Source organism: Hipposideros armiger, unplaced genomic scaffold (genome assembly GCF_001890085.2).
Source record: "Hipposideros armiger isolate ML-2016 unplaced genomic scaffold, ASM189008v1 scaffold_122, whole genome shotgun sequence".
Lineage (NCBI taxonomy): Eukaryota > Metazoa > Chordata > Mammalia > Chiroptera > Hipposideridae > Hipposideros > Hipposideros armiger.
The window spans coordinates 616,665-644,026 of record NW_017731472.1 but is presented as its reverse complement, the minus strand read 5'-3'; the positions used below and the strand labels follow the sequence as shown (position 1 = coordinate 644,026).

The 27,362-nt window shown below is 34.5% G+C and overlaps 1 protein-coding gene and 1 long non-coding RNA gene across 5 annotated transcripts in view; one reads left to right on the top strand and one right to left on the bottom strand.

Annotated features, from left to right (window-relative positions):
• The window catches only part of LOC109385709 (uncharacterized), a 53,123-nt gene extending 30,896 nt beyond the window's left edge, over window positions 1-22,227 (top strand). The window contains exon 3 of the long non-coding RNA XR_002124675.1: window positions 21,211-22,227. This is a non-coding gene — a long non-coding RNA (uncharacterized LOC109385709). The remainder of the gene's footprint in view (window positions 1-21,210) is intronic.
• MAP3K1 (mitogen-activated protein kinase kinase kinase 1) overlaps window positions 1-27,362 on the bottom strand; it is a 77,771-nt gene that overhangs the window by 10,690 nt on the left and 39,719 nt on the right. For all 4 annotated transcript variants that reach the window (XM_019648214.1, XM_019648215.1, XM_019648216.1 and 1 more), the window contains exons 2-16: window positions 25,976-26,126; window positions 22,758-22,958; window positions 19,185-19,385; window positions 18,658-18,774; window positions 18,130-18,278; window positions 12,457-12,578; window positions 11,487-11,568; window positions 11,188-11,371; window positions 8,866-9,144; window positions 6,253-6,374; window positions 4,587-4,678; window positions 4,122-4,311; window positions 2,100-3,381; window positions 1,582-1,734; window positions 639-801 (exon numbers count right to left, since the gene is read on the bottom strand). In XM_019648214.1, the coding sequence (XP_019503759.1) occupies window positions 639-801; window positions 1,582-1,734; window positions 2,100-3,381; window positions 4,122-4,311; window positions 4,587-4,678; window positions 6,253-6,374; window positions 8,866-9,144; window positions 11,188-11,371; window positions 11,487-11,568; window positions 12,457-12,578; window positions 18,130-18,278; window positions 18,658-18,774; window positions 19,185-19,385; window positions 22,758-22,958; window positions 25,976-26,126 (3,488 nt within the window). The remainder of the gene's footprint in view (window positions 1-638; window positions 802-1,581; window positions 1,735-2,099; window positions 3,382-4,121; window positions 4,312-4,586; window positions 4,679-6,252; window positions 6,375-8,865; window positions 9,145-11,187; window positions 11,372-11,486; window positions 11,569-12,456; window positions 12,579-18,129; window positions 18,279-18,657; window positions 18,775-19,184; window positions 19,386-22,757; window positions 22,959-25,975; window positions 26,127-27,362) is intronic.

Sequence of the window (27,362 nt, the reverse complement as noted above, 5' to 3'; positions counted from 1 at the left end):
TGTCAACTGTACTTCCATTAAAAAAAACAACCCAACTTGTAAATAGAAATATTATTCAAACACAAAAAGTATAAGAAGTTAAACCAAGTATTCACCTATTCATTACACCCTAAGTCATTTATTTTACTTAACCACTGCATAATACAAAATAAAATGCAGTCTTTATTCAAGTAGGTGACAAAAAAGTTTAACTAGATGCTTCAGTGTTACTTTACCTATAATAAATTTTTCAAGTTACATCTTAATTTTAATTTCATATTATCATCTTAAAACTTATCATAAACCAGTCCAATTAATGAGGGCCACCTGGAAAAATATGGATCTTATACATAGCAGGTTTAAAAAGAAATTATTCCTAAAAAACCATGCTACACAATCATTTTAAAAGAAACACGGAAAAAATTTAAAAGGTAGAGGTAATGAATATTTTATTTATAGTTAAATGAAAGACAAAATATTTGCAGTTCATCCTACTAAGTTAGGGATATCCGATTTTGCTTTTAGGAATCCAAACTATTTTTTTTTTAACCCAAACTATTTAATAAAAATAAGCATTCATTAAAATGTTTTTCCTAAATTTAATATGAAGCAGAAAGTTAAATCCATGTATTAATTTTATAATTTAAACATGAACATACCTGCCATCCATTCGATGAAGAGATTATAATTGCTCTTCTCACATGTGGCTCCCAACATCCTAATGATGTTTGGATGATTCAAATGGCTCATCATTCTTATCTCCTCTCTTAATGCTTCCACTACTTCTTCTTGCTCAGAGGATGTATTTCTGACATACGTCACCTGTTTCAATTAACATGTTTACCAAGTTTTGCATTCTAATGAGATTCTATTTACAGTTTTAACTAACAATGTGATCTAAAATGGACAAATCTAAATTAGCTTACATATTAATAGCAGATGGCATTTATGCTGAAGGATGCAATGTAGATACTTTATAAAAACCTAGTCAAAGTTGTTTTAATAAGATTGTAGCTTAAAAAGCAGTGAAATACCAGGAAAATGACAAAAAACTGGGATATAGCCAATCCTCCAAAACTGTCGGAAGACAGAGTAAAAAATGAGAAAAACCCCAATCATGGGAGAAAAACCAACATGATTTAAAAATGAAACTTTAGCATTTTCATATCTTGATAAGCATGCTCATTATAAAAAGTGAACCATAGAAATCCCCAGGTGATGTTGCACCAGCAACATCGCTGAAAGGAGTATGAAACTATACCTCTTACTAACTACAAAAAGCACAAACAAAAAACAAAACCTGTATAAGGCCCTTCTTGATGTTGCATCTTATCCATGCTTCAACTTTTAAATAGAATTCATGATGCTTTTGATGCTTTGGCAACATCTACTGGGTTGTCGGAAAAGTCATGATGTATTTTTTCTGTTTTTCGTTGCAAAAATGTGTCATGACTTTTCCGACAACGCAATATTTTGAAATTTAGGTTTCTGAAAATTTAAAGAACTAAAATATATACATATAGGGACATATCCTTGATTCTTTTTATTTGCTAATATTTCATTTTTATAATTTTAATCATTTATATGCTCAGTGATACTTACCTGTTTAACAGCCATTAAAGTTCCAGTTCCAACATCTTGAGCCTGATAACAAGAAGAAAATGCTCCAAGGCCTATTTGCTGACCTTTCAGCCATTCAGTGTCTTCTCTATAAGGTTGTTTTGCTTTGGTATGTCCTGGTAGAGTCTCTGGTGTCTACATATTTAATGAAAGCAATATTTTTTACTGTTAAGTTCAAAGAGTAAGAGTTTGTGAAAATAGCCTGGCAAAATACTATTCTTGTTCAGTCTGGCTTCCAAAACCACCTATCAAATTGACTTAAGAATGTACAGTGTTGGTAATCAATGTCAAATGCAGACGTGATTGCCATTATAGTATCAAGTGGAAATGCCTTTGAAATAGGCAAGGGGTGTTGCTGTTCAATGATACAAACATTGTATATTCCATATGAAAAACCTGCTTCTAACAATTAACTCATGTTAAAAGCAGCATTTCTGAATTAAATTTATTTTAGTATGGTCCAAGGAAACTCTGGAACCTCTTAAAGACTCTATACTTACATCCTGTTGAATGATGATGATATCTTCTCCATTTTCAACCTGTAGTTGAGGAACTGCGGGGAGGGCATCCTGAGATGCTGACATTGCCATGGCAATTGCTAAAGCTTCTTCTTCTTCAGCTTCCATTTTTTCTTTGCACTTTTGATTATGATTCACATCATCTTTGTAGGTATCATCATTTTCATCCTTTTCAGGAGAGAGGACAGCAACTTCTGATTTAAAAGTGACTGTTGCATCACTTGAAGGCATAGACGCTTCAAGAAGGTCCTCAATACTGGAGTTGAGCTCTGTATTGACATCTAATCTGCATTTTTCCTCTACAGGGGTGAACACTGTCTCATCACTAGGTATAACAGCATTAGTACTATTGCTGCTACTGCCAAAGCTGTCATCACATTTGGAAGTACTGTTCAGATCAAGTGTCATGCTATTTTTTGAGGCATCTCCCTGTTTACTTGTATTACCTGGGGTAGGTCGAGATGGCTTTGGCCTGTGTATATTACTGGAAGGCAGGGGTCTTGACTGAGTAAAGATTGGGGAAAGTTTATTTGAGTCTTTGTTTTCAGAACAGTTTCTCTGGAACTGTAGGGAAAACTTGCGCTGTGTTTGAGGAGATGCCGATGGTATTTTGCAGGGAATGAATCCCTGAGGTCTATGCTTAGAGACATCTGTTGCGGTTCCAGCTGATACAGATGGGGCAGATGAAGAAGGGGTTGACAAGGCTGGGAACATTAACTGGGAATGATGAGATAAAGGAGAGGAGTTCAAACACTGACTGTGGGGTCTGCCTTTTGTTTGAACCATTGGCTTTGGTTGCTCCATCGTTGTTGAACTAGAAAGTCCTACCGAAATGTTGGCCAGTCTGTCAGAAATGTCCTCTGAACTGGCACTCAATTTTGTAGCACACAATCCTTTTCCATTTTTTTCTGAATGATCTGTGCACTCAAGAGAACTGTTCTCCATAGTTTCTGGATAGCTGTTAGGGACAGAAGCCTGCAAAAAGCTGTCATGTCGACCATCCAAAGTGTCTTCTATGCCCAGCTGGATGGCTTCAGCAATTTCCACCTCATCTGCAATAGCCATCAAACGACGACGCATCCTGGTAAAATGAGTGGAACTGGAAACATTCAGCATTTCTAACAGTTTTGAAAATACATGGGGTACGGCAGTAACCATTCTCGCAGAACTCAAATATATCCTTCGGGAGAGTTTACCAACCATTGAGTGGGAATTATCAATGGACTGCAAAGCAAAGGTTAAGAGGGACAGCAGCTTCTTATACCTGAAAGAAAATACACATTAATTACTAGACAAGTTAAAATTACTATAAAATATATACAAATAAAAAGAAGATGGTACTAATTTACAGCTTGTACATTTCAAAAAAAGAATCATCTCAGTACAAAGGTCTATAAATTTTTAATTAGCCTAGACTTCAGGTTTTTATGTCAATCAAGTATTAAAGTATTGGGCTGGCCGAGTGGCACACTCGTTAAGAGATGGCTTGGGATGCCAGAGGGCCCAGATTAGAATCCCACATATGAGGGCCAGTGACACTGCCCTCTATAGCTAAGATGCTGAACAACAGCTCAACCTGGAGCTGGGCTGCCATGAGTTGCCGGTGTTGGCCACTGCTGCAGTCCCTGCTGCAGTGGGTTGCCATGGGCTACCGGGTGTAGCCAGCAGCCAGCATGAGCGGCCAGCAGCCGCCGTGAGCAGCCGTCCAGAAGCCGGCGACTGATCTGCCTCTCCCGGGAAGAGCGCAATGATGGTGCCAACTTGGGCCAGTGAAGCAACGTCCTCCACAACTAGACGGAAGACCAAAAGGACAGCAACTTGCCTGCTCCCCTTCCCCCAATTCCCCAGCGCTGTTCCCATCCCCCAATTCCCCAATTAAAAAAAAAAAATCTTAAAAAAAAAAAAAGTATTAGTAACCTACACTAAAATGTGTCCTTGGCAGTTAGGGTGTGAAATGGGGTAGGTAGGCAGAGGAAAGCAATATATTTTCAGAAGAAAAATTACCTGACTTCAACAGGCTCAGCTTGTGAAACATCAGTACTGACAATATGAGGGTAAAATTCAGCAGGAAATTCCAACAGCAGTCTATCTATAAGACAAAGGCGGCCCAGGAGTTCTTGCCAGTTGTTTGATTCCATTTGGTTTCCAAGAATACAATTTAAGACATAATCAACACCACCAATACCAATGGATCCTATAAAAAGAAAATAAAAATAAATAACTGAAAAAAGTGGTATTAAAATCTAAAACAAAACATGATCAAATGGCATAAGGCCAACAAAAATACTCTGAATTATATTAATTTTAAGAATTTCTTTCAGATTCATATTCTATTTCTGATGTTAAAGCTAACTGAATCAATTTACAAAAATATTTCAAATCCTGTAACTTCTCTATCAGATTATGATATCAATCTGCTAAGGAAAATGATAAAACATGCTATGTTAATTTTAAGTAAAAAGTTATTACCAGCTTTAAGTATTTCTCTGCCAACTGCCAATTCTCCTGCTTGGCCTTTGCACAATTCCAATAGTGTTGATATAGACAGCTGACTTGTACGACTAAAAATAAAACCAAGCAACATCAGACGTCAATCTTGGATAAAGTATACATTAAAAGAAGAGCAGTAATGTAATGCCTTGTGAAAAGGTGGGAAAAAATGTTTTCAGGAGTATTTTCTACCACTGAAATAGCATTAATAGTGTCACTCTAAATAATATTCATTATGAGGTCTAGTTTCATAAATTCTATCTTATCCTCTATGTTAAGCACAGAATCTTCATAACTGGCTCTTGAACAAGTATTGATTTAAATATCAAACCAGATAAGATAAAAGGCTTATTTTCACATCTCGTTAAAAAAGAAAGAAGACTAAGACATTTTGTTTTCTGAATTTTCACTAAGAATCTTTTGACTTAGAAACAAAACCTTCCCATCCTAAATCTTTATATTCTCTTACATACCCAGAGTGAGTTCCAAATATCATAAAATCTCTTTATGGTATTTTAATGTTCATTGGAGTAACAGAAAGCAGAAAACACAATAAATGCCACTAAAGCATTGAAGTTCTCAGAAAAACACCTATTCTAATATTAAAAAATGGTGTTAGTTTTCTATGCATTTTGCAAATTGTTAATTTGCCTAATGTTTTTCAGATATTATAGTATTCTCTTTAAGCAACAAGAAAACCTCTAATACTTTCAATCTGTAGGCTTGTATAGAGAAAACCATGGAGGCAAAAAAAGATAGACTTCATGACATGAGAAACAAGTCAAAGCTTAAATACCAAAAGTTTTGAGACCTTATACAAACTGCATCATAAGACTTAGTGGGGGAAGACAAAGGTTGGACTGAGAGCTCACCAAACAGGTGTAATGGCAGGGGCAAAACAAGGGATATTAAACGCTTCTTACAACACCTGAGATCTGCTAGGACATGAAGAGATGAAAACTGCCAAACAAGTGTTTACTGTACCAATGCTTATTAAATGAAAAGTGATCTTTTTTCTTCCCACTTTATGAAGGGAAAATAAAAAATACTAGTGGTCTAATTGCTTGTGATCATTTTTACTATCATCATACCTTACTTCTCTACTTCATATCTTACCCCTCCATTTAGGGTTATTCTTGTTCGTTGTAGATTTTTAAGGATGTTGCAGGGATATATGGAATTTTTTTGGTTTTTATTTGACAAGCTGTTATAATTAGAGCAAAATTCCATTACACAGAAAATAATGAAGTGTGGTTTTTTGGTCATGATAATAAGGCAAAGCAGATATAATGATTTTATTGGTTCCCAGCCTGTGCAACTCATTCTCTAAAATGAAATTATACCATACATATATTGGCTATTCTTATCATCGGGATTTCAGATTAAAAATATTACTTTAAAATAAAGGGAATCAGTCACAGTACAATAATGTGGAAGTCTATGCAGTTTGTTAGCCTGGTTTTACTTGCCATTAGTTCTTCTCCCTAGCTAGTCCTTAAGAGCTTCACGTGTTACATTTTAATTTCAAATCTCACATTATAAAACAATATTCAAAGCCTCAATTAATAAATATGTATCAAATACTCACTAGGTGCTAGGCTTTTAACACAAGAAGATTTGAAGAAGTTCATCAATAGAGCCTTACCTATTGGCGTCTGCGCACTTGACTAGGATGGTATCTACAACTGGCCGGAGAAGTCTCTGCAGTTTGATTCTTTCTGCCAAACTATGGCAAGGAGTATATACTAGCATGGCTCTTAACGTTTTCTGGGGTGGGGAGGGGAATAAAACTGAAGGTCAGTTTAATAACTACATTTAAAAAGCATCAGAGACAATAAGCTAAACTGAGACAAAGTGAGATGAGAAACAAAATAAATAATGATAGGAATAGATTATAACCCATAAATAAAATTAAAATCCATGATACAAATAAATAATTGAATAAACAGATGTGATAGAAAGGAACTCTCTGAACTATGTCTGCAATTTTTAAAAGTCTGAATTAGTTTCAAAATGAAAGCTTAAAAAATTATTTTAAAAAGAAAATGTGAACAGGCGGCTACCTGACAGAGCTCCCAATGGCCAAAGCTGGAATAATGTGAGCAACAAAATAAATGATGATAGATAGTACTGGATTATAACTCACAGAATAAATACCCGAGTCTCTATATTGATATAAATGAAAATGAATGAAGACATACATGGGTGATAAGAGACAGCTGTTCTTTATAGAAGAATTCCAATTAACTAATGTACAAGAAATGAGGGAAATAGAAAATCACCATTAGAACACCACAGTAATAATTGTTGGCAAGACCACTGATAAATGCTAAAGTCAGTGGGCAAATTTTTGAAGAGAACAGGATATCTGTGTAGTCCTAAAGTATTTCCTCCAAGACACTTATTCATTTTACAGCAGGAAACCCAGTTTATATCACCTTAACCAAGTGATGAAGGTGGCACCACCAATAAGACACACCGACATCATGTACTCCCTGACAGGATGCGCTGCACTAAGAAGGGCACATCCCCTCTGGTATTCTTGTAAACAATGCCTAAACTCAATTTAATCATGAGAAAATATCAGATAAACCCCAGCTGAGGGGCATTCTTCAAAATACCTGGCTGGTACACTTCCAGAAGTGTCAAGGTCTATGAAAGCCAAGGAAATATTGAGGAATTGTCACAGATAGTAAGAGATTAAGGGGGCATGAAAACTAAGTGCAGTGTGAGATCCTGGATTGGACCCTAAGACAGCAAAAAGACAATGGAAAAACTGGTGAAATCGAAATAAAATCTGCAGTTTAGGTGTAAAGGACATTAAGGACAATTAAGGATATTTGAATATGGACTTCATAGTACATAACAGTATTGTTATTAATGCTAAATTTCTCGAGTCTGGCTGATTGCATTGTGGTTATATGGAAGAGTGTAGTTTTTCCTGAGAGACATTCTAAATTATTTGAGGTGAAGTGTCATGATGCCTGCAATAACTCTCAAATGGTTCAGTAAAAAATTATATAGGGAAGGGAGGGGAGTGGAAAAAAGGAAGGGCAGAGTTCTAAGGGCAGAAACCATTTCTGCTTACATTGTGGCTGGAACATTAAATAACTAGCGGAATCAGAATACAGTATCATTCACAGAGTCCCTGTACTCTAGGAGCTCACAGATTAGTTGGGAAACCATCTGAATTTAAGAAGAAACAACCAGACAGTAAGGCATTGAGCAGTCAAGTATGTCTGAAAGTTTGTGTTGGAAATAGTAAGAGGTAAAAAGTTGGGCCAAGAATATTGGTCTTTATTCTACAGTATGCCGGTCTTTATACTGTTCTATAGTATGTTCGTCCCTCAAGATGCTACATGAAAAAAACAGACCATGGTAAGATAAATTTGGGAAATAATGCATCCTACCCCTTGATCTTATAGATTCCCAATGTATTGTACATTAGCTTATTGACGGTTCCTAGAGGACTTTTAGTGAACAGACCCATTTAAACTCATGTAATTCAGTGTTCATCAATTTTAAGTGAACATAGAACTCTTTCTTCAGGGAACTTTTCATAATCCTGCCAAACTTCCACAGAATATGCTTTAGGAAATGCTGCTGAAACAACAATAACCTCTAAAAGTTTCTGAGCTGGGGAATAACCAAAGTGGTATTCAAGGAATAATGGTGGCTGATATACATTGAATGTTCTTACATCATAAGGAACAAAACAGTCTCCTTGTCATTCCATCCCACTCATGAAAGGCAACTTAGCAGGTTAAACTAGAAAAGCAACCTAGTAACCATCTATGTCATGGAACCCTCTTCTGTGAAGACACTTCTGAATTTCCATAAAACAATATTTATTAAAAACCAGTTCTCCTTAATGTCTACTAATATCAAATGAAAAAAAAATCAAAGTAACTTTGATCACTTTGCTATTCCATAAAGTATTTTTAATTTGGTCATGAGTAAGGTAAGGAAAATGTAATGATATCAACAGCAAGACATGGCTACTTGGGAGGAAAGTAAACAGTATATAAGAAAACTTGAACGATTACAATAAGCAATATCCAGATGAAGTAAAATCCAAATGAAGAGATTAAATGAAAAACTGCAATTTCCTGGGATTATGGAATAAAAACAAAATTTGGATTTTCCAAAATTAAATTGGGTAAAGTAGTTTTATTGCATCTTAAAAATGGTATCTATAAACTACCAAAATCCAACCAACCAACCCACAATGGTATGATTATGGAATAAAGCTACTTACTAAAGCAGCAACGTACACTTTGTAGACAGGGTCAGCACAGACCATTGACAACACGTTGCAGCACGCTTCCACCACATCTCCTGAGATACTGGTCTGGGAAGACCCACTGGCGGCTCCAGCACTCGAACTGCTTCCACCATTGCTTCCAGAATTTCCAGTGCTCTCCCCATTTGCCAATAGCAGAGCCCCACTAACATCATGGGAAAGACGTCTGAGAGCCATCTCTCTTACATTCCAGTTTCTAGAAAATAAGCAGCCAACGAGTTCCATTCCAAATACCTATAATCAAACAAATACAATGAATTAAATGTGAAGAAAAACTAATCAACCTGAAGTATTCTGAATTAAGCCTGATTTTTTTTTTTTACTACTAAGGAAAATTGGACATTTCTTAAACCTTCCCCATAGTACACAATTTCAAATATGTCCAGCCACTTAAAAATCATAAGAAGGAATTTTATACTCAAGTTTAACTGATAATTATAAAAAATCCTTAACACTTATTAGCTCAACTACAATTAAGAGAGGCTCAGTTAAGTAATTAGATGGATATATGTGTGTGTGTACATGCTTATTTCTGTATTCCTATGCTTACCAAAAAACCAAAATGAATCAGTGAAGAACCCTAACTTTGTGTTTGTATTAAGGTAGTTTACAGAGAAAAACTGAAGCAAGATCAAAAAAGCCAAATCAGGAAAGACCCTGGAGTGGAGCATTAAAGAGACATATAGAGTATTTCTCCTACAGATGATAATGGTTAAATCAAAGGCTTTTACTTGATTTTTGTCTTCTTTCTATAAAAACAGACAAAATATGTGGGACTACAATAAATGGAGTGGAAAAATCAAAAGACTAAAGAAAAAAATTCTTCTGTTCAAATCAGAGAAGGATAATGATATACGTATAATTAAAATGCATGTCACTACAGTCATCATTACCATGCCTGCAAAGCCATAGAGTCCCTAAAGAAAGGAAAAGATACATGGTTTTGACATTATGGGCCACTTAGCTAAAAGTAAACTTAATACCTAACTTATCATATGAAAAATTTCTAAATATTGGAGATGAGTAAACATAATTTGGGGGAAAATAAATGATGACATATTTATGTGTTTTGTTATAAAGTGATGGTAAAGGAGAATAAATCAACTAGAATACAGTGAACTTATATATACTTATTTCAATACTCCTGTGCTTTTAAATAGCATACCACTGTCAAATAGCATACCATTTTCTAATTCTTAATTCTGTCTTACATGATATGCTTAATAAAAAAACTAGAAATATATAGCCCAGTCCAACCTAAAGCTTAAGCAAAACAAACTAGACCACTGCCTTGAAAGAACAGCATCCAACAGCTCAGTATCAAGTTGAGAGTTGTCTTGAGAACTCATGAAGGGGCAGGTGAGGGCCTACGTTAAAGACCATTAATGAACTAGATAAAGGAAATAAGATATATTTATTAAGCTTGCAAATTTTATTAGATTCATAATAAACTGCTAACATGCTTAAGATAATGAAAATCTACAGGACAGAAAATAAAAAAGTAAACAAATTCTAATGATATATAAGCTTAATTGAATTAGCGTGCCTGTTTTCTGATTTAAGAGTATTAAACAGAATTTAACGGATTATTAATAATATTTTACTCTGCTTTTGTCTACTGAAGATATTGTCTGGTTTTGGATCCTATTTTTTTTAAAAAAGGACTAATTAAGCATATAACAACAAAAGAAAATCATTAGAAACCAGCCAACTAATCAACTGAAATTCCAATTTACTGAGGATGAAAAAGCATTAATCAGAAGAGAAGGTAAAGGAATGGAAACCGTCCTTACAAATAAAAATGACTAAGATAAAATAAATACCATAAATTTTCTTTTATTCATCCACTCAGCAATTATTAAGCGCCTATTACATGCCATTAGGATGCAGAAAAGGAGAAACTGAGTTTATATGGCAACAAGTAAGAAAAATGACAGAAATTCTTAGCAGGAATGGCATTAAACATTTGAACAAGTTAGCACTGAAGAGTTCTAGTGTCTATCTCTGGATAACATTTTATGGCTGTTAGTTCAGAAAGAGATGCTTCTAGAGATGGGAGGTGACACTGCAAAGAATTTTTGAAGTTTAAACTCTATAATAAGCAGCATAGTAGTAACACCAAAGGTAAAATTAAATGTTTCAATGGAATAAGAGGCAAGCAATCCTCATGATGGAGGCAAGCAAAAGTGCTTTCTAAAATTATAAACAGCAGGGAAGACTACTACTTTAATTGGTCTATAAAGTTTCCTTGAAAAATAAAGAACAAGGACTATTTACCTGAATCCATGGCTCAGCTAAATCTTTATAAGCAGGAGGAATCTGCTGAGTTCCGTAATGAGTAAGGTTAAAATTGCTCTCCTGATTCCTTCGTTGTGGTCCAGCCAAAGGCTGCTGCTGTACAGTTTGCTGCTGTGCAGCTCGCAGGGAAGAAGGGGAATCCACAGGGCTTGACAACTCGTGACTAAATGAAAAATGAACAAAGCCTTGCTAAAAATAATGAACAGATTTAAATAACACTTTGAGAACATTTTTATTTTTTATTAAACATATCCAAGTCATTAATTCAAAACTATTACCTGTAGAAATCATGGGATCTCCACTTAGACCTACAAAGGGGACATATTAAAGGTTCTCTATTTCTTCTACATTCTTCTGCCCCTGAAAAATTAAAGAAAAAAAATCTTATTACATGTAATAATTGTTCATTATAGTTAGTATAGGATTTATATGGAAGGAACCACAAAAAAATAATATGACATAGCATTTACCTAAATGCAGGCAAACACAGCAGGTTAAATTATTCTGATGCTTGTACCTTTTGCAAATGCTATTTTATTAGTTATAACAGGTACTTTGTTTACTACTTTTCAAATCATCTGCCCACTTGATTACTTGGTAATGTTATTCCAAACCTTGCTTTGATGTTATCCTCTCTGTAACGCCTGCACAGGCCTTCTTCCACCTCTTTCTCTCCATGTACACCTTCCAGATCAGAATTATGTTTCTAATTCTGTGCACTTCTTCCATTACCATAGGTATCACACTCTATTACATTTCTTTGCTAACACAGCTCATCTCAAAACAGATCCTAAACTCCAATTTGTTGAAAACTTCACATAGGGCCTAGATATACTTTTTTCCCTCATCAATCTCCTCAAAAGCCATGTTAAAATCCTAAATAATACACAGTTGGCCCTTGAACAACATCCCTGCAGTTGAAAATTCTTATATGACTTTTGACTCCCCAAACTACTAATAGCCTACTGTTGACCAGAAGCCTCACTGATAATATAAACAGTTGATTAACACTTATTTTGTATGTTACATATATTATATACCATATTCTTACAATAAAGTAAGCTAGAGAAAAGAAAATGTTATTAAAAAAATCATTATGAAAGAGAAAATACGTTTACTGTGTTTACTGAAAAAAATCCACATTTAAGTGACCTGCGCAGTTCAAACACATGTTGTTCAAGGGTCAGCTGTAGTTAGCTTATGGAGTAACCACGCTGAGTAAGCAGAAGGAGAAAAAGAGCCACATACAAATGGACATGCAGTGGTGGTGCAGCTTGTTCCTGCAGCCATCTTCACACACTGTAAGACTTTCTTCATCAAGCATGCCCAATAAGCAAATAGGACACATCTGTTCCTCTTCATCTTTTATACTATAAGGGAGGAGAAATGAAGGTGTTAAGCACAAAACAAAAGAATATAACAGAATTAATATTATATGCTAAACACAATTTTGGCTTTAGAATAGCGGTTCTCAACCTGTGGGCCGTGACCCCTTTGGGGGTCAAACGACCCGTTCACAGGGGTCGCCTAAGACCATCGGAAAACAAAAAGATATTTACATTACGATTCATAACAGTATCAAAATTACAGTTATAGAGTAGCAACGAAAATAATTTTATGGTTGGGGGGTCACCACAACATGAGGAACTGTATTAAGGGGTCACAGCATTAGGAAGGTTGAGAACCGCTGCTTTACAATATGAAAAAAATCAGAAATTCTTATTTAGGAACATCTTATATATATAATTATTTGAGAAATGTTTATTTCTCCTATTAATATATAATTTTAAATCAGATTTGCACCACTGTGTATTTACAGATTGTGGGCATGAATTAACCTTTCCTTGCTATGAATACAATTTAATATATGAAGTACTGCTATAAAAGGTTTGAATGTACAAACATACTACACTCCAACAGTTTCAAGATTTCAAGTACTGGAAGGGACCTTAGATCTCATCAATTTCACATCTTAAGTTTGACAGCCCATTTCAGACAATTTTGTTGGGTGTATAAACTGGTCCAACTTTCCTGGAAACAAATTTAGAAATGTCGTATTTTTAATGTATCTACAACCTTTCAACTAGATTTCTAGGAATATATCATAAGGAAATAAAGAGACAAATAATAAAGATACATGTATGAAAATGTACACCGCATATTATATAGCATAATAAAAAAAATGAACCAAATGAACATCAAAAGGAGGTTAAAAAATGGTACACCCAGACACTATGAAGCCTTTAAAAAGGATCTAAGAGATCCATAAATAATAACAAAGATATCCACAATATACTATATGGTATAAAAAGCAGATAACATGATAAAATTCTGACTTGTATAGAATGATTCACTTTATGGCAAAATTGCAACTTCACTGTGTATATTTGAATTACATTGTATATATGAATATTCCTAACACAACAGAGTGCATTTAAAAATCTGTAAGAAAAATACCAATAACTCACTAGTAAAATCGGCAAAGAAGATAAAAAGGCAACTGAAATAAAAATACCAATAGCCAATAAACATGAAAAAAGTACAAAATTCATATTAAAATTAACAAAACCATTTTATTTGTCTTTTTGGGGGGTGATAATCCGATAGACAAAAATTAAATAGGTTGGTAACATCTTGCTCTGATAATGGCATAGGAAGACGGGTTCTCATATGTACTGCTGGTGGGGTAAAAGCTGAAATTTTTGGAAAGGAATTTGCTACTGTTTCTTAAAATACGAAACGTACATATCCATGACCTAAAAAACTGCAGCCCAGACTGGAGAGAGGGATTATATTTTCTGTTTTATAAATTTTTGTTTGAACCTTCATGATGTGACTAGTAGCTTTAAAAATCAAAATCAGTAACAACAATTCCACTGCAACATAAAGGCTCTGGGATGTTAAATAAGTTGCCCAAGATTATAAAATCGGTTTGTGGTAGACCTATCATTAGGCTTTAATTTAAGAAGATTATCCCATAACCTACCGATCCCTACAAATTCCAGAGCCTTGACTAGCTCAAGTGTTCCCCTGGGCCCAATATTACACTTCTACTATCTCAAGCTATACTTCCTGAAAAACAGGCCTGAGTGACTGTCAGACAGCAAAATAACAGTTCCCCAAAAAAACTTTCCTAAAAGCTCTACAAACAGATCAGCAAAATTACAATGCTGGATTCCTGAGGTGAAGGCACACTTACTAGTCTCTCTCCCTCCTGATTATCGGCCCCATCTCTTTATGTCTTTTCGTAATTATGAAGCTACATAGAATGGGGAAAAGCTATCAAAAAATGCATGTTATTAATGACAAAAAATACTGAAAATAATGCAGAAATGATTTATACAACAGTCTACAATAAAAAATATTCGTGGCAAAGATGATCCAAGGTCAACTACCTTTGCAAATAATTACACCAAAATTAGTTTATTCAAAAGACTTACCTAGGGGAAAAATAAAGTTTCACAATTTAGTCAAATTGTAAGTGCAACTTATTATTATTACTTAAAAACTTTTCTGACTTAAAAACAATCCATTTTGGAGTATTTTCTGCCCGTCTTTATTCCAAGTACATATTTTGTAAATATTCAGATCATTTGTCTATATACATGTCCGTATTCTTAAAAAATTTTTATCATAAAAATTCCACTTGTCATTAAAGTCTTCATAAACATACTTTTTAATGGCAACATAATATCCCACCAACTAAATTGACCCTAGCTACTTAAGCATCCACTTATTGTTGGACATTTAAGTTGTTGCCATATTTTCACTTTTTAAGAAACCATTAGAAACAACTTTGTGTCACTTTTTTTACATTTTAGATTTTCTTTTTAGCACAATTTTTCCAGAAGTAAAATCATCTGAATAGATAGCAGGGATTAGCAAACTACAAGGGGATCAAATTAGCCTGTGGCCAGCTTTTGTAAGAAAAATTTTACTGGAACACAGTCATGCATTCACATATCGTCTATGGCTACTTCAGCTACAAGGGCAGAGCTGAGTAGTTATGACAGAGATATTTAGCGAAAAAAGTCACCTAGAATAACACCACCTATTAATAACTACTACAGTTTTTACTCATTCCCATATTTATGCACCTATAATACCCTTTATATATAAAAATTGGGTTCATGTATGACATATAGTATTATAACCTGGATTTTGTTTCATAGCATTCAATATTCTTCAAAAGTATAATTTTAATGGCTGTCTGAACTACTCATAATATGGGTATACTTTAATTATTCATTTGCTAGACATTTAAGTTGTTGTAAATTTTTCACTGTAACAGTGTGAGAAACAGCCATATATATAAGTTTTGTGCATTTCTCAGATTAAAGATTTCTTCTTAGAAAAAAAAAAGTACATTTACTGGATCAATGAAGATAAACATTTTAAAAAGCCACTTTTTTCCAGAAAAGCTATACCACTTTACATACAGTGAAGCATATCCTTATAAGAACTGAATAGCCTTGTTACAAAAGTGCCCACTAATTCTGTAAATAAATCTGGTATTTTTAAAATGAGCATTTCCTTAGTTATTAGGATGACTGAACAACTTTCATATGTTTGTTAGCCCCTTGAAATTCTTCTTTTGTGAATATTCTCTTCATGCCCTTTCCCCTTTTATGTGCTGGATCCCTAAGTTCCTGTTTACAGCTTTCATTTTTTGGGCAAGGTTTTGTTAATTTTTTTAAGTGTATTAAATTTGTCCCAATTCTGTTTTTTTTTAAAAAAATGTTTTCTTATATACCATTTAAAATTAATACAATGCAATCAAATATCCAGATAAATTTACTTTTTAAATTGAGATTACATGAAACATTAACCTACTTACCTACGCAATATAATCTCAGTATATCAAGATTATAAACCACTCTGTGGTTTCCCTCATGCACACACTAATCCAAATGAACCAATAAACCCCCAAAATTATGGCCAGACTGTATCTGGAAGGTGCCTTTCTTCATCTTAGAGAGGAACCTTCTATTTTAACTTTGGCTATCTGGTTTAAGCATTTGTTCTTTTTTCCCAAAATAAAAAGCTACAGAAAGGTCAATCAAAAGGAGAAAGGCTTTAGAATCAGTTGAGGGTAGGAAGGTTGAGAAATAAAGTTCAGTTTTTCATTCTATTTAGAAGAGACAAGGGGTAAGAGGAAGGGCCTTGAACTAGAAGTCAAGATACTCAGGTTCTGATTCTGCCTTTGCTCAGATGACTTGCATGACCTCTTTTGGCGTCACTTATCACTGAACAGAATAAACTAGAAAATCTCTAATGTCCCCCAAAACTCATAGAACTCTGTGATTCTAAAATCAATTTACTGAATCAAAAATAAGAAAATTCATTTACTTTTTCAATAGATGGAAAAAACCTCTCAATTTTTTTCTTCATCAGGCCCTTGTCCAGATATCATTACTTTCTATTCTTTATGAATTTTGTAGTTACAGTATTTAAAAGTTGATGGGAGGGAGATGGGACTTAATCACTTAGACCAATGCTTCTCAAACTAGAGTGCCTTGGGAACATATAGGAGGTACCCTTTTAAGAGAAGCAGCACTCCTTTCTGGGGTAATTTAAAAATCTCATTTTTACATTAAAACCAATAATCTTGGAAAAAGAAAGTTCACATGGACTTTTATAACACTAGAGACCCACACACTGTGCAGAAGGCAATGGTAAACCACTGCTGCATTTCCTTGTTCTTTTGTTTCTTTTCTGTTTTACCATGAAAACCCTATGATGAGACAATCCAAGTTGAAATATAAAATAGTGCTGAAAGATGAGACTCCCAGGTCTAAAAGCACTCTAACAGTTACTAGGGAAGAGTAGAGAATAGTACCAATAGCATTGTTGCTAATGACGTAGCTAGACCCAAGCCATAAGGATGTCTAGTGGCTGATGTGCACAAAGGCAGAAAGAAAGTATAATGCTGTACAACACACAATCGGAACATGGAACGAAAGCATGAACTGAGGTAAACTGGAAATTATAATGATGGAATGGCTCCATAAAAGAAGCCATAGGCATAAGTCTACAGGAGCTGAGCGGGGCTGCTGAGGACAGGGCACTGTAGACATTACTCATTCAGAGGGTCGCCAGGAGGCGGAGCTGACTCAACAGCACATAACACACACTAGAGACTTGAAAATAATTTCACACCTGTCATTTTGGGCTGCATCTCAGATCCTTCAGGGTTATGAGTTCATTCTTATCATCAACTAGGCAATGAAAAAGCTTAAGAAGCACTGCAGATTTTAAGTAACAACTGTGATTAACAGCTACCATATCTCTAATTAAACTGATTATTTGTTTAGAAGAACATGCTTATGTTCTCACAGGTGAAATGGCCTGTAATGAGGATTCCCTGAAAGTATCTATGAAAGAAGCAGTGATGTTACACTATTAAAAAATCCTACATTTGAAAGTGATTTGGGGAAACCACTTTCCCTTGTGTTTATAGAAGAACTATTCTTTACACATATTCTTTATACGGCCTCAGCTTCATTATCTGCAAAACAGTGATAAAACCTACCTAATGAGGTTGTTGTAAAAACAGAATGAGACAACATATTAGGTGCTTGAAGCAAAGTAATGATTGATACAAACAGCAGTCACTCATTATTTTATACCTGCCACATTTTTCTTGTGAAATGAACATTTATTATATTCTGATATTTAAGGTGCCATTTTTCAACACTGTAGTTTTCGGGACAAAATGTCCATATATGTGTGTGTGTGTATATGTGTGTACATACACACGCAGAGGACCTTTAGTATTTTTTACACTTGATTTTAACTTGAAAGTCAAGGTGCAATAGTTAAATCATTTTAGAGCAAATTAACAAGTAAATATAAAAAATTACCCCTAAAGTTAAAAAGTAACACTGGATTAATGCTTTTAAGTCCTTAAAAAGTACTAACCTGTTTTCTGAACTAGATGTAGAAGTACTAGATGATGACAATGTATGAGAATTTGACATGCGTGAAACAAACTTCTGGATGGTGTTACGAGATGGAGCTTTGATCCTTGAGCTACGCCTACTGTGATATTTCTGGAACAAACTCTCAACCTAACATTGAAAAAAGACAGTAACAATGATATTTGTGCCATAATATATATACGAAGAGTTCTAGAGGTTGAATTATGTTTTTTATTTCAAAGTTTTTCACAAAACTCATTTAAAAGCTTTAAAACTAAGCATACATATAACTTACTAAGGACACTATTTTTACAGCAAGTTAGTGTTTACTTGTTTTTCAATCTAGAAGAAAAAAACTAGTCAATGGATTATAAGAGAACTATTTAGAAGCATCAAGTAATTCTTATATATCACCACACCTTCAAAATGACCATTATATATTTAAATTTAGAGCTCATGGAAAAAGTTTAGGAATATACCATAAAAATTTCATGACAATTTTACTCTTAAAGCATTAATTTAAAATTACCTCAAAATTCTTTAAAGTTTTTCTCCATAACATTGGGTCCGAAGGTTCTAATTGAAACACCCGGAGCATAACAAATAACAGATGAATACAAAATGTTCCACGCCCACAGCTGCAATTCTAAAGAGTTAAAAAAAAAAAAATTAAAAACACCACAGGTTAGTGTTTCTATTAGAATTGTTCAGCCTATCACTTTTTCTATATTTCCAAGTGCATTACACTAAAGTTTCTATTAATTTGTTTCATTTCCCTTATATAACAAGATATGTAAAAAAAAAGTCTACAGCTATCTCCATGAATTACTCTTATTTTTGGTGAATTTATTAAATAGATCAAATATGTATTCTAAAGTATATTAAGTCATAGTAAAAACCTTAATACATTAAAAATATTTATTAGCCCCAAATATATTTTAAACTCACTTTTGTTTACTAAAGAGAATTAACTGATCTAAATTTAAGAATGTTATTATGTATAAATTTGGGTTAGTACCAGATACTAATAAAATATAAAAAGGTGACAAATCCTACCTGAGGCCCAATAAACACTCGGTATTTATTGTCTGGACTGTCTCCTCCAATCAGGAAAGAGTTGGGTCCTATTTGCTGCAATAAGTACAGCCTGGCCCGCATCACTTTGTTTACACGGCGGTTTGTTTCCTCAGGGCTATATGGTGAGAAGCCATCTGGTGAGGGGGCTCTTCGAGGTGGTGTGATTCTCCCACTCTGAAACTTCACAACATTGCTTTTTTATTAGTGAAATTGTTTACTTCTTGATGAGAAATAATTACCCCCCCAAAGTCATACCAGACAGCCACACAGCATTTTATATTCTGAAAAAATGCCTCAATATATATTGGGACAAAATGTATTTTGCAAATGCTTTTGTTTGACATATTCATCATGGGTAAACTTCTAAAAGTTAGTCATCCCTAAAACTGATGATAAAATTTGGTCAAGAGAGACAACCATGTGGTAATATAAATTATAAATATTTGAGTTCTTTGAAAAGTATTGTGTGACTCAAAATAAAAAGCATAAAAATTCATCTCATAAGCAGGCAAAATGACTTATTTCTAGTGATAAAATTTAAACATCCAATTTCCTGGCTTCTATTTAAGGTATACTAAATGTTGTTTTGCAACTGGTAATTTACAAAAAACGCCATGGAATTCCTCCCATGGTACTCTATGTAGAAAACTAATGGCAAGTGACTCTTTCTTGATTAAGACATCTCACTGGAGGCTAACAAAAACTGTCCTGTGGTAAGGGTGATATATGTCCCTCTCACTCCACTCTACTGATTCCCCTAGAACTTAGTCTTGCTATCAGTGCCCAGTGGAAATTCTAGTTCTTTTTGATGCCTCACTGAATAAAGATAATACTGGCAAGAACATGAAGCAGTGCACACCCTGATAAAGTGCTGGTGGGAATGTAAAATGGTGCAGATGCTTTGGAAAACATATGACCCAGCAATTCCACTCCTAGGTATAAACCCAAGAGAAGTGAACATGAATGTCCACAAAAAAACTGTACACAAATGTTCACAGCAGCTTTATTCATAACAACCAAAAAGTAGAAACAACACAAATGTCCATCAACTGATGAACTGATAAAACAAAATGTGTATATCCATATAATAGAATATTATTCTACAATTAAAATGAATGGGATACTGACAGAAATACCATGGTTCAACCTGGAAAACATGATGCTAAGTGAAAGAAGCCAATCACAAAAAAGACCACACATGTTATATGATCCCATTTATATGATGTGTCCAGAATAGGCAAATTATATATGGAATCAGAAAGTAGAGCAGTGGTTGCCTTGGGCTAGGGAGAGACTGCTAATTGGTCTGGGATTTCTTTTTGGGGTGATGAAAATGTTATGAAATTTATTGTAGTGATGGGTACAACTCTATGAATATATCAGAAACCAACAAATTATATAATTTAAACAGGTGAATTGTATAGTATGTGAATTATATTTCAATAAAGCCATTATTTTTTAATAGGCAATTCCTTAAAAGTAAAAAAAACTAGAAACAAAAATAAGTACTCATGTACATGTTATTTGACCTACTAAGCATTCAGATTATGGATATGTTCACAGATGTGCAAAATGATGTATGCATAAAAATATTTTTGTTCCATTGTTTTTTAGTAATTAAAGGTTAAGAAGGAATATAAATGTCCATTAGTATGTAGTTCATTAAATAAACTATGACTTATCCAAATGATAAAGTGCTATGTAGCTGTTAAAAAGAATGAAGGGGTAACTGTCTAGCATATATACCAAAGTGGGAGGGCAGAGGAGGGGAGATGTAATTCTATATATACTTCTGATAGACTTTTACTTGGATTTCCCCCATGAACCAGAGCTCCCTAGTATTTACATACTGTGTAGTCCCCTGCCACATCAATTCTGGATTTGGGCATGTAACTGGTATTGGGCAGTAAGACATTAGCAAACATGATGCAAGTCACGACTTGACAAGAACTATGCTGGGACCTGCCATCTTGAAACACTTTTGTTTTTTGTTTTGGCTTAACAGAAATTTACTGTCTCATAATTTGAGAGGCTCGAAGTCCATGATCAAGGTGTCAACAGGATTGGTTCCTTTTGAATACTGTGAGAGAGAATCTACTCCATGTTCTCTCCTAGCTTAAAACACTTCTTGTTACAACCCAACTATTTTGCTATGCAGAAGAGATGCCACCAGCCTCCAACTGTCTAGCATCCCAGCTGAAGCACTAAACAGGTGAATGAAGAAGCAGTCTTGGATATTCCAGATTCAGCTGATGTCATGGGGAGCAGACACAAGCCATGCCTGCGGAGCCCTGCCCAATTGGCAGATTCATAGCTAATAAATGATTGATCTTATTTTAAGTTAAAAAAAGTAGCTAATTTAATGGTATGTCAATATAAAGCCAATAAATACTGTTGGGTATTTTTGGCTTCACTGTAAAAATTAGTTAAAATTTACTTTTTGAAGGATTTATATACTTTAACAACCTCAGATCTGAGGAAAACCAAATCTCCCCCTTGTGGTCACTATCATTTTTCCATCCACTCATGTGCTCTTCAAGGTTAGAAAGTAAGTTTTAACTTGGATTTCTGTCACTAGAAGTCTCTCTCATAAAGTTCTTACTTTTTGCAAATATCTTTGAAGTCTTAATATAGCTGACCTAATATAGAAAACAGCTGGATTCTCACTGATGCTTTTGCATTCAATATGCTGTAATATGATGTTTTGTTAAAGCACATGAAGAAAACCTGGCCCCACACATACATGTAGCTGGGAAAGGTATTTTAATAGCCTTTTCAAATAATTATGAATATTCTTTTTTGATACTACATCAAAGAAGTGGTTTCTTAACAGAGGCTGAAATGTGGAATCTGAAACCACATCAGCAAACTTTTCCTACTGTTATATTAAAATCCAGATGCCATATCTTACACACTTTGAATGGATCATTTAACCAAGAATGATTTTGTTTCATGTACTGCTCATTTGGAGAATACTGGTTCACTAATTTATGCAGATCTTCTAAATGTTGACCCATTTCATTGTGCAATATGTAAAAATATTAAAAAATCACATTTGATATTATCACTGATCTCACTTAAAAAGTCTAAGTTTTGGGAAGCTATCAAGCTTATAGTGGTGGAGTTTTATAAAATTCTGATTTTTGCTTTAAATCTCAAATTTTACCACTGGTGAAAAAAAATTTCAATTGTTTCCCTTGAAGTGAGTTTCACTTATTTCATCTTGAGGAAAATGTGTACCAAGTACCCAAATGAAGAATATAATTTCTACTGTCATAGCTTTAATTCAGGAGAGTGCACCAGCAGCTTTACCCACCACTGAAAATGCCAATGCAGTGAAATAACATCTCAGTTTTATTACAAAATTAATTTGGACCTAATGGATCCACAGAGAGGGTCTCAGGATCTGCCCTTTCCCTCCAACCAAGGGTCTGGAGGCCACACACACTTTGAGAATTGCTCTTCTAACAGATGGCTAGCCAATCTTTTCTGTATTATAAACAAGTCTAAAAATTATAGAAACTTAACGGATTTGTTAAAACATTAACTTACAGGCACTGGGGAAACTCTTTTTCTCCTTACTCCTGGAGATTCTGATTTCACTGTTCGACCTGATGGGGAGCTGCCCGGGGAAGGACTGCGTCGGCCTTTAGGAGCTGGTGAAGTGGTGCTTGCCTGGCCCTCTCCTTGAGACTCAGTTGCCAGGTTATTAATTTCAGATCCATCTCCTTTAATTGGGATTGGTTTTACCACCTGAATTAAAATTCCAATATTTTTATTACTTAAAAATACAAAAAATAAGTAAATATGAACATAATAGGCTAAGAAATTAACTCAGTGAGTTTTACTATGCAATATTATACAAATATAACAGGCAATATATCAACTTTTATTTAGTATTACTTTAAGCCATAAATGTAAGACTATTTTACCCACACATTCGTATCATTTAGGCTTTAACACTAGTTAAAATGTTATCATACATAATTTCAAAGTTTGGTGTTATGTTACTATATGCGCTAAATCATATGACATTCAAAATCAACAATCAAAGATTTGTAAACAATGTGAAAAATAAGTACATATAACTTCTACAGTTAGTTTATTCAACTACATTGAAGTAGATGTTTTTTCATTTGTATTGAAAAAATGCAGGACTTGAAAACAATACTGGACATAATGTGAAGTACTCAGATAGTCTGATTAATATAAAACCATTTTGCTTTTTTTCTTGACAATGTTCTATTACAACAGACAGTTTAGACATATATTTTAGAAATACCAAAAGAAGCTACAAGTTTTAAGATTCAATCTCTCAAGCAAGAATGTAGCTTATAAGACCTGCTATTTTTTAACTATTAGAGCTATCAGACCTAATCTAGCTATGACCAAAAGGCTAAACTCTGTAGCCATAGTACAGTCAAAGCTCAGCAGACTTCTGGCCTTTCTCCCACTACTCCTGTCCTACTAGCCAATCACTCTGCCCATCAAACATGCCTAACCTGTCCTCTGCATGGGCTTTCACCCCCACTGTCCCTTCTAATCCACACCTTCACCTGGTGACAATGTGCCCATCTTTTACAGCTCAGATATAATCCTACCTTTTACGAAACCTCCCTTAACTCTACCAGCCTGACATTCTTCCTCTTTGCTAAGTCATTATTTCTCTTCTGCCCACCACACACATTTGGAACATAATCACAAACTGTTTTGTCATAGTTCATGCCTTTATCTTTATTTATTGTGCACAGTCATATTTTCACAGTTGGAGATATTTACATCTCACTCATGTTTCAAGGAGGATTTGATGTAACTTACATAAAACATAATAAAAACAAACAAAATCAGACCTTGAAGTAGACTATAAGCTTTTAAAGGATAATATGAAATCTGTAAATCAGATGCAGGATGGTATAGTGAGCTTAAGGACTATGTGATATTTGTCTTATTCCTCACATATCTTCCCTCTTCATCCCTGTTCTATACACAGATAAGGTACTTAAGTATTTGCTGGAAAGGAGAAAGTTAGAAAAAACAAAATCTGGTCTTAGATAACTGGATGTTCTTAGTTCATATGTAATAAAGGATAAATAGTTGGCTTCTTTTTAAACAGTTGTGATTTCTGCTCTGTGGTATTCTCAAAAGATTTAGACTCTCTACCAGCTTGAGGAATTCCAGAAAGCAGCATGTTCAAACTTCAGATAGCTTTAATTGTTCAAAAGCTGTTTATATTAATTGGGTAGAAATCTGCTACCTACTATGAAATGTTTCAATAGAACTTGCTCTTTTCTAAGATGAAGCTTTAATATCTTCCATCCTCTGATGTGATTACTAAAATGGTGAGGGGTTCTCACCATACTACTTCATATGAGGAAGAAATGGAAGAAATGTGGAAGCTTGGCTGGAAAGGAAAGGATTCAGGGGTAATGTGGCAGCTAAAAAAGCTGTTATCTAAAGGAACAATTATATATTCTGTATTAGCTTCATAGGTTAGAACCAATGGGTAGACTGTGCAAGAAAGACTGCAGTTCAACAATGAGGGATGTCCGGAATCTCAGGGGTTTTTGTGATATTTAAGAGGCTAGTCAGTCCTAGAGGTCTAATAGAACTTTTGGAGATGATAGAAATGTTCTGCACTGCCGAGCAGAAGCCACTGGCCAAATGTGGCTACTGAGCATTTGAAATGTGGCCAGTGTGACTGAGGAGCTCAATTTTTACTTTTATTCATGTTTAATTTAAATTTAAACTGAAATAGGTTTTTTGGGATGAATATAGGGCTAGATAATCATTTGGCAGGGTTGTAGTTTAGGGGTTTCAAATATCAAATGAGTGATTCGCTCTCAGTAACTTATGATAATACCCACCTCCTCTTGTCCCTCAACACACACACACACACACACACACACACACACACACCAATCAATCCGAAATTGTCATCTCTGTTTATTAAGAACAAACAAAACAACAAACAAAAACTTGTGGTACAGACTGGTACAGGGCCACTGTAACAATTGAGATCTACTTTTATAAGAATGAAAAAGCACATTTCATAGATTTCATATACAGGCATATCTAGTTTTATTGCTCCTTGCTTTACTGCACTTCACAGATGTTGCGTTTTTTACAAGTTGAAGGCAAGACCCTCCACCAGCAAAAAGATTACAACTCACTTTATTGCAATACTCGCTTTACTGCGGTGGTCTGAAACCGAACCTGCAATATCTCTAAGTTATGTCTGTACTTTAAAAGAGAAAAATCATGGCAAAGGATGGAGTATGCCTGCCTTCCCTAGTCTAGGAATCTACTTTCTTTCCCCCTACCCTGGGTATCTTCTTAATTTATCTCAAACCCATGATCCTCTTTAATATTTTTCTGATTTCCTGGAAGATTTCTGCAATTAAAATCACTGGATCCTACCTTAGAAATAAAACATGAAAATAAAACTTGAAAAATTGCTTTTCTTTTTAAAGTTTTAAATACAATATAAACCTCTCGTAAAAAGAGTTTTAGATGCTGACATTAGAGGGCAGTGTTGCTTTAAGCATATGTCTCCATCCAACCAACCAGTTTAGAACAGTTTAAGGTGCTTAATGGGCATAGTTTTAGCTGTGTTTTGTTCCAAGTGGTGAGAACATCAAGCAGATAAAACTGCATTTAAAATGAAGATGAAAACAAAAACCTTGCAAGAGAATCTATTTTTGCCTAATTTTCCACGTCCTCCTATGCTTCCTTCCTTATATATAGCAGGAAACCCGCAGCCTCTCACTCACCACAGGGCCTCTCCTGTTTCTCCTTTCCAGCCATTCGTGCTTCCAGGCTGGCATGCAGGTTGCCTTCAGTTTCTCCCTGATCATTCGTTCTTCTGGGCGATCGTCCATCTTGTGCAACCCCTTGAGAGTTTCTTTATTCTCCATCTCACGACTACAATGGAGGGAGAAACAAGGAGAATGAGATTTAGACATGACAAATAATTTGCAAGAATAGAACAATATAGTTCTATTATATACTTTCAATGACATCTAACTAAAAAGATAACTGCTAAAAACCTCCCGATCATTTAAGCAAAATATGAAAATATCATTGTGAAGCATGTAGGTACTACTCTAACTGCTGAATTTATAAAGTGGATCGTTTTGAATGTTGCTTGATAACATGAGTTTCATAACGCCTTTAAAAAGAAAGGTTCTATTTAGAAGGTTCAAGCTTACTAATAATATGAATGCAGACCTTTGTTTCCAGGTAGTTAACAAAATGGATCCTAAGACACTAAGCATTGTATTAACAAATACATTCGTGAAGATTGCATTGTTTTTAATGATACCAGTCTAACATCCTCAAGTATATAACAGATAAATACTCAGCAGAGTATTTTACTACCCTTTATCCTAAAATTTCCAGTAATTTGGGTCAGGCTAGATAGAATCTGGTAGATATTCTCATTTTATGAGATAAGCTAAATATTTAATAAGCTATGTAAAACCTAATCACATCTTCTATGATCCCACAATATTTTTCCAAAACTCAAATGATTCAATTACATTCTCAGAACAATAATCCCATGACAAAATATTTGGAGTACTCCATATACAAGTACACGCATATCCATCCACATATGGATGTATATAACACACATTATGCATATGCAATGGCTTTTAAAACCTGATTCATAAGGAAACAGTTAAAGCAATTGCACTCTGGGGGGAAAACAATTTTAAAAATAGCTAATTTCAGTAACTATTTTGGAAATTCTATTAAATTACAGAACAGTGATTTTTCTACTCTGATAGGAAAAGGAAATACTTGAGGAAATACCAGAGACGATAACCACAAACTTAGTAAGTCAAATTCAAACTCTTCTAGGAATTTTCCAGTTAATTATAACTATAAAGCAGCAGTATCTTCAAAGAACCAGCACAAAAACCTGCTTAGAACTAAATATGCACTAGAAAGGAAATGGTTAACTGGTTTTACTGAAGCATCAATACTACAAGAGGAGTAAAAACCAATATGTTTAAAATACCTCTGTGCCAGAGACTGGCCTAGATATTTTTAGGAATGCAAAGAGCACATAACATTTGAAACTTGCAAATGGGTATTAAGACCATTTAGAGTATTTCCCCACACTGGCATAAATAAAAAACAAAAACAAACAAACAA